This window comes from Molossus molossus, unplaced genomic scaffold (genome assembly GCF_014108415.1).
Source record: "Molossus molossus isolate mMolMol1 unplaced genomic scaffold, mMolMol1.p scaffold_m16_p_41, whole genome shotgun sequence".
Lineage (NCBI taxonomy): Eukaryota > Metazoa > Chordata > Mammalia > Chiroptera > Molossidae > Molossus > Molossus molossus.
Window position 1 is genome coordinate 1 of NW_023425379.1, and position 8698 is coordinate 8698.

Below are 8698 nucleotides of genomic sequence, written 5' to 3' on the forward strand. Positions count from 1 at the left end.
GGAACAATAACAACCTTACGCAAACTTTTAGAAAATAGCAGAACAGGAAATATTCTGCTTTAGTAGGAGCTTATGTGTCTCAAATAGTTAGAAGAAGTAAAGAATTGGGAGCTGCATATATAAAGAAATGTTGCAGGAAGTTTGTAAAAGAATGGAAAGAGAAAAAGTTGATTCAAGAGTAGGGTCCAGGGAGAGAAACAGTTGAGATGAGGAGGCATCTTGGTCAAAGTCACAGCAGCAAACAGACGGCACATGTACAGGGGGACATAGAGGAAAGTATAATGAAGAAAACATTCCAAAGACATGGGAAGAGTTCAAAGCGAAGGTGAAATCCACCTGGGCTGGAAACCTCAAAAGCCATTACCATCCCAAAGATCTGAGGAGCAATGGGAAGAAGCAGCTCCAGAGACTGATAACAGTATTAACCAGTATTGACAAGAACCATGGGTGAACCACCTGATAGGGGTAGGATGCCTTCAAGCACAGAACACAGACCCTGCTCAACACAAGGACCATTAGGAAAACACTCAGAGGAATAAACCCCTCAACTTATCTTTCCTCCTGCCTCTCATATCCGACCAGTGCCTCCCATCAGCCAAATCCAACAATAAACCAGATGCCATAGACTTTAACTTCTGTGGGTGCAAAGCAGAGTACAGAGCTGATCTAAAGGAACAAATAACAAGATATCTGCAGTAGAGCCATCTCATGTTTATGTTTACACATAGGAGAGATAACTCATGAAAAAGGAAGTAGTAAAAGATACAACACAGAGGTCACACCTGTGTAATATCATCCCTGTAAAGCCTAAAAAATAATGTATGTGTTGTGGGAGAGGGCAGGAGATTAGGGATTCACATCAAAGGATAAAACTTCATCAAGACAGACATGACCATCTAATAGGGGTTGCCGTGGGACTGGAGACTGGGTACTTCTGTTCCCTGAGCTGACCTTGATACACCTCTGAGGTCATTCGGGGCCTTTAGCAGCTGTGATGAAAAAGCACAGAACCTGATGCACACAGGAAAAAGATTAGAGAGAGTCTCCTGGGGGTCCTAGAAAGTGGCAGTGACGGTCCAGGGAAACTTGGGCTCCAATTTGTGCAATAGTGCAGACTCCAGGGAAGAGGAGGAGATGTTTTTCCAGTAGCAATGGTATAAAAAAGAGGTGTAGCCAGGACAGTAGAAGAGCTACAGAAGGCAGTTCCCTCTGCAGAGGATCTCTCCAGGACCTCCTGGCAGGGCGTCGCCAGAGGCCAAGGTGGGTGGAGGAGACAGGTCCCTTGCTCTGTGTTCCTGGTTCTCGGTGCTGTTGTTCTTCTCCAGCCTGATCACTTTCAGTTGGCTTCCTCAATGTAATCCTTTCAACATTGGCTCTCTTGTTCCTCAAAATTTTCAGTTGTACTGAGACAGAAGCCTCTGGAGAAAAACTAGAAAATTGAGATGGAGCTCTTTCTGGTCATGTGAGGTAGAGGTGGGCAAACGGGTTAAAATGAGGAGAACTGTAATAGTGTCAAAAATAAAAATAAAATAAAATGACAAAATAGGTCCATAGGTGGTATGGATGCATAAAACTGTAACAGATCTGGCAGGGGTGGGAGGGGACAGGAACAGATTATCCAAAGAACATGTATGCATACATATGCATAACCCATGGACACAGACAATAGCATGGGGAAGGCCGGGAGTGGGTGGGGTTAGATGGAGGGGGCAAAAAGGGAGGAAATGGGAGACATCTATAATACTGTCACCAATAAAATCAAATTTAAATAAATAAATCAATAAACATAAAGTTTAAAACAAGAATAGAAATTGCTACTATGGAAAAAGCAACCCTCACTGACCTGAGGCAGGGAGGCACGTTGGCTGACAGATGTTGGAAGCAGGATATTCTCCCATCTAAACTACAAGTCCAAGATCCTGAGGAGGGATGGACACTGAAGTCACTCATTTCTGATTCAAACATAAAACGACATTAAATCACCAAAACTAATGACCATTTATCTGAAAAGCAGTATCCAGTACACCACCAGGAGAGCAGAGAGGCATTCTACTTAAAGTCCAGACCAGACAAGGATCCTGACTACCAGTGCTTCTTTATATTGTTTAGAAGTCAACAATAAAAATAAAATTTGAAAATATTTAATGAGATGAAAATAAAAATTAGAGCTTACAGTACTCAAAGTTCTCCTAATAATAGATAATACTATTTCTACCAAAAAATAAATTATGAGCATTTACTAAAAAGCAATTTGCTTTGGGATATGGTAGTGTAAAATAGCTATACTTTGTGACATGTTTTAAAAACGAACAATCATTAGAAGGCTTTTTAAAGTAATAATAGCCAATTGGGGAATACCGTAAGACAAAATATTAATGACAGAAAGGCAAAACAAATTTCTACATGGAAGATTCAGGGGGGAAAAAATTAGTTCTTCCACAATTAATTTGTTTTACTTTTATATTCAAAAATATCATAACCAGTCCTTTTGATTTAAAAAATTACTTGAAATTATTTGTAACACTGTTCTCTACCATAAGTAAATACACTAATTCGATTGGTATGGAACTAAAGACAGAGAAGGCTGTTACTCTGGCAATAATCTCTAAATATATGTTTGGACTGAATATTTGACCAAAAAAAGCACACTGTAAGTTAATGAGGAAGGGAGGTCTTCTTTACTAAATGGTGCTGGAACAATGGTCTATTTATTTGTGGGTGAAATTAATTCAGAGACTTTCTCACTCTATGTCAAGTCTCAAAATGGTTAAAAAATTAATTTTTAAAGAAAACTCAAGTATTTATTAAAATGTTGGAATTTGTATTATTTCAAGCTTAAGAATTTCCCCAATACAATTAATTTGAAAACTGCACTTGTTATGAATACAATAAAGTTTAAGTGTATGCACACATGCAATTTTTCAAAAGGATAAATTTTTAATGGATTGTCTAGAAACTATTTCCAAAACTTTGAACAAATAGAAGTAATATATTTAAGATACAATGAAACTCACACAAATTAATAAGGTGTGCTGTCAGACTCCATGTTAAGCCTTTGAAAAACATTATTTTATTTAATACTATAAGATGAGTTGAACATAGAGGAAAAAGAGAAGATAGACTAAGTATATAAATGGAAAAATAACAATCTTTGAAAATGTCAAAGTTCACTAAGTAATGAAGGAAAAGGTGAACCAAAATTGAAATTTCAATTATTACTTATTCTATTAATAAAGGTTTTTAAATTAAAATTTCCACTTATGGCATGGATACGATGAAATAGACACACTCATGGAAAAATTCTGGGTGTGGAAAGTAACACAATGCATCTCTGAAGCAATGTTTCAGTGTATGTCAAGAGCATTAAAAGTGCCCTGCTGTCACACAGGACCAGGTAAATCTCTTGGAAAGACAATTTGGCAAATCAATCAAAACCATTTTTTTTTTCATTTCACCCAGCAATTCACTTCTTGGCAATAACCGTATGAAGAAATTTACACATATGCTTACAGATATATGAGCAAGTACATTTTTTAAATCATGTTTTTGCAGTGGCAAAATACTGGACATGTCAATGTTTATCAAAAGTTCTCATAAAAATATCGGACATCCATGGGCAGAAAATAATGCAACTTAACAACAATGAGGTATATGTATATGGTGATATGGAACAGTCTCCAATATAACCAAGCTAAAGAGAAAACTGACAGAAACAAAGGATAAGAAAGGTATGATTACTATGATAATATTTGTTTTTGTCTTTATGGGGAAAATAGTGAGTACATATATTCTTGTCCATGAAAAAGCTATCTCTGCTAGGATTCCCAAGAAATCATATTGGTGAGAAAAAAAATTGAGGAATCCCAAGCATGAGTTTATATTTTTATTATGTTTATTTTTTAACATGTGTATGTCTGATTTTTAAAATAATATCAAATTACTGATAATATTAAAATTTTTTAACTGCTATATTGTTTGTATGTATCATTTTTGTATCATTTCTGAAATTCTACTCAGAATTAATCTGAAAAGTGAAATAGTGGTTAGTATATGTGAAATCATCAAATATTGAAATATAAAGTGGTCATTAAAATTAAGAGTCCACATTGCTTTTAATGATACTGGAAAGTCATGGTTTATTTATTTGTTCATCCACTAAGTTTTTCCTGAACACGTATTTTGTCTTAGAACATATTGCTGAAAGACAAAAGCAAGATACAAAACTCTCTCTGTGTGATGTAAACTGCATAAACAGAAAATAGAAAAATGAGAAAGAGTAAATCAAATATTAATATTTGCTATCTGTTAGTGATAAGACTATTTTTGATGTATTCAGACATGCTTATTAGGCATACAAGTGGTTATGACAAAAAGCTATTCCAGCCTTTCTGTTTAGAAATACTTTTGGCTTTCTTTATTGCTCTTCTGTGGAATATTTCCAGGAGCTAATAATAATAATAATGTTGGTGCTTATTCATGATTAAAGAAACAGGGTCATTGGTGGAAGACTCTAATTAGGACCCTCATCTGAAATTTCAAATGCAACCTCCTTTCTATTTGGGTTTATGGACAGGTACTGAGAACAGGGCACCTGTGCCATGGATAACGTCACCACTGCTCCCAACAGTTCCAGCCTCCAGATCTCCCTGTTCATCCTGATGGGGCTCCCAGGCATTCACGAGTGGCAGCACTGGCTCTCCCTGCCCCTGGCTCTGCTCTACCTCTTAGCTCTTGTTGCCAATCTCCTCATCGTGATCACCATTCACCGTGAGCCCATGCTCCATGAGCCCATGTACTATTTCCTGGGCATATTGGCACTTGTGGACATTGGCTTGGCCACCACCATTATGCCCAAGATTATGGCCATCTTCTGGTTTGATGCCAAGGCCATCAGCCTCCCTGAATGTTTTGCACAAATGTATGTCATCCACTGCTTCTTTTGCATGGAGTCTGGTATCTTTCTCTGCATGGCAGTAGACAGATACATAGCCATCTCCCACCCACTACAATATCCCTCCATCGTCACTGAAACTTTTACGGTGAAAGTCACAGGATTCATGGTGCTCAGAAATGGTTTGTTGACCATCCCAGTGCCTGTACTGGCTGCCCAAAGACTCTACTGCTCCAAGAATGAAATTAACCACTGCCTGTGCTCGAACTTGGGGGTGATCAGCCTGGCTTGTGATGACATCACTGTGAACAAATTTTACCAACTGTGCTTAGCATGGATCCTGGTTGGGAGCGATATGGCTTTGGTTTTCTCTTCCTATGCTCTAATCCTTCGCAATGTGCTGAGGCTGAACTCAGCAGAAGCAATGTCCAAGGCTCTGAGCACCTGTAGCTCCCACCTCATCCTCATCTGCTTCTTCTACACAGGTGTCATTGTGCTGTCTGTCACACACCTTGTAAAAGAAAAGATTCCCTTTATCCCTGTACTCCTCAATGTGCTGCACAATGTCATCCCCCCCGCTCTCAACCCCATGGTGTATGCTCTCAGGATGCATGAGCTCAGACTAGGCTTCCAGAGGCTGCTTGGGTGGGTGAAGAATTTTCCACAAAGTAACCCAGCTTAAAAGGCCATATAGATATCATGAAGAAAGACGTTGTAGCTCTGAATAGACCTGGATTGTAAAAACTTGAAAACTATGGCCAATAATATCAAAAATCCTATCAGCCTCACTAATCACAATCAGCATATAAAAATTATAATGAAATTTCCTATTACTAGAATAAATTAAGAGTAAAAATTGAAATGTCCCTTACCATTGTTGCCACTCAGAGACTGACACACATACACAGCTACCATGTATTGAGACATGATATACACATTGAAAAACTCATTTAATTGTGTAGTCAAGTTTTCCACATAGGAAAAGAAAAAATGGCCCTAGAAAATACCATAGAAAAGTAATTCCAAATAACCAATTAAATCTAAATTAATTTTTACCATTTGAACATCTAACAAAAATGCACACTTGAGGACAAGGACTCTCAACTATGTTCATGTTGTATTTTTTCTGAGCCTAATACAAACTCTGCACATAATAAATGCTTCATTCTTGATACAGTCAGGCAGGAGATATAGTTCTGCTGAATCCCATGTTTCACAGAAAATGTTCTGGACCATGGTCTGAACAATCACCACAAATGGTTTACATATGATTTCATCTTGGAGTAAAACCTCTTGGAAGCAGCGCTGGGACAAAGCAATGTCAGAAACCGTGAGCTCATACACTGCTGGTAAGAATGTAAACTGGTGCAGCTGTTTTGGAAAAGAACTTGGCATCTTCCTAAATAATTAAACAAGAGTTACCATCTAACACAGCAATTCCACTCTTAAGTACATACCCAAGAGAAATTGAAAACCTATGTCCAACTGACGAACAGAATAGAACAAGAGGGTTGGATACATGGAACAGACTGACAATTCTCAAATGGGAGGAATGAGGAGAAGGACTGGATAAAAGAAGGTAAAAAGTCCAGCCAGTGTGTCTCAGTGGAAGATGTCCTCCCATTAACTGAGAGGTCCCAGTTCAATTCCTGGTCAGGGCATATGCCCAGGTTGTGGACTTGATCCCCAGTAAGGGGTATGCAGGAGGCAGCCAATCAATGTTTCTCTCTCACATCAATGCTTCTACCTCTCTCACTCTCTCTCTCTCTCTCTCTCTCTCTCCTCTCTCTCTTTGCAAATAATAATAAAATAAAATGGTTATAATGCTGAATGATATATTATGTGACTTTCACCTCAATTAAAATAAAATATAAGTTTCTTCTTACACTGTCTCTCCACTCTTTTCAACTAACGAAGTTGGACATCATTCCAGCTGACTAAGGCATTAAAGGGGCCTAGGTCCACTTTTACAAAGAAGCAAAAAATGTATGAGTTTGTAACTTAATCACAATAAGTTGACTACCAGCATGGTTCACACCTTTCACTACACACCTTCCTTATACACCCTTTTATACAAGTTTGAATTCTCATACAACAGTAGAACAACTCAACACTTCCATTTTAAAAGACATGACCATTCTTTGTACAAAACAGGAAATTCTCACATTTCTTCAGAATAACAAGATGCACAGTCCCAACAGTCATTGCATGCATTGCTGGATATGTTACCTATTGCTCAAGTTTAGTCACAGCCCCAATGAATATTCTGTTACCTCAACACTAAATTGTATAGTTAATATCTAATAACTTGTATATAAAATAAACATGAAAAGTAGATAAACATTGATTACTATATATAAACAAAGGCTTGCTTATAAAAATAAACAGAAAATATTCAAAGCTACTGAAGTTCTAACATCTCTAGTTTTTCACAAGATCATCTTTGATATCTACCATATTTCCCACAGCTTTGTCAAAAATTGGTACATTAAACAAAATGTTTATTCCTTGCCCTGGCCAGTTTGGCTCAGCGATTGGAACATCAGCCTGTGGACCAGAGAGTCCTGGGTTCGGTTCCCGCTAGAGGCACATACCTAAAATGAAAAAAAAAATGTTTGTTCCTAAAGGGTCTGAGTTCTAATTTATCCACCTAAAGATTTAGCATCCTACTAAGAATTTAGCATATTTTTTTATTGCTATACTTTTCTATTAACCTTTACTATTGGGCATGCGAGTATTAAATGATACCTCAGAGAACACTCTGGGTTTCCCAACACTTTGCTTGTCTCCGTTGTATAGAGGGAATATAATTTTCTTTTTGGTAATTGAAATTGATCACTCCAAGTAACAGATGAATCCTTTTCTTGGATTCATAGTATAAGGCAGTAAGATGGGTTTCTTGAGAGGAAAATATATAAAAAGAGGGTCCAAAAGTAAAACATTATCTTTCCTAATCCTATGATGATATTTGAAGCATTTGTTTCCATTACCAAAAATGCAAATCAAAATCCAGAATATGTGCCTATTCTATCAATCAGGACACAGCAATATCCTCCTCGGGCCAATAAAGTTCACTTGCTACCTCATGTCAGTCTGGATAGTGGCCCACAATGGTCTTAACTCTCTGGTTGTCCCTGTGGACAAACAAAAATTTTCAGAGGGAGTCAGTGGATTCGATTGACTCCATACTTACTTATTTACTTATTGCACATCATAGCATCATTGGAATAACCTCATTACACTCATCTCAAGTACCAGAAAGAATCCTCTAAAAAGTGGATGAAAAAATTTACCTGTTGATTCTAGTTCACTTCTCAATTTAGAAGAGGGTTTTTCTGATGAGTATCAACACGCTCCTCTTTAAATTCTCTTTTTACAAGTTCATAATGTTGCACATTACTTTGCATGTCATACTGAAATATTTTATTATTTAGTCATCTAAGATCCATTTTAGGCCATATCACCAATTCATTGTCTGTAGCCAAAACACAGATAAAAGTCCATCCCGTTATATAATCACTATCATTAAGTTCCTCTAATGCCAATGTAGAAAGCCACTGAGCAGATGCGCTCTTCCTTTGTGAAAGCAGATTGGTGGAAACTATCAGAGAACAGTCTTTCCAAAAGCAGACTGGCATTCTGTTACAGAAGGTAATTTTAGGTATTCACAGATTTTCTGAGATACCTTGTGATGTCAGCTGTAGAAAATAAGCCCACCTTAGAAAGGTTTGTCAGTGTTCTTCCTTTGGAAATCTATATTATTTCTCTCCACTTTAAGATATGGAAACACCTGGGAGAGAGCATCTA

General features: G+C 37.4%; 1 protein-coding gene across 1 annotated transcript; it reads left to right on the forward strand.

Annotated features, from left to right (window-relative positions):
* The first annotated feature begins 4598 nt into the window (after positions 1–4598).
* LOC118616783 (olfactory receptor 56B4-like) lies at positions 4599–5573 on the forward strand. Its single transcript, XM_036242224.1, has one exon. The coding sequence runs from the start codon at positions 4599–4601 to the stop codon at positions 5571–5573; it is 975 nt and encodes a 324-aa protein (XP_036098117.1).
* The last annotated feature ends 3125 nt before the right edge of the window (positions 5574–8698 follow it).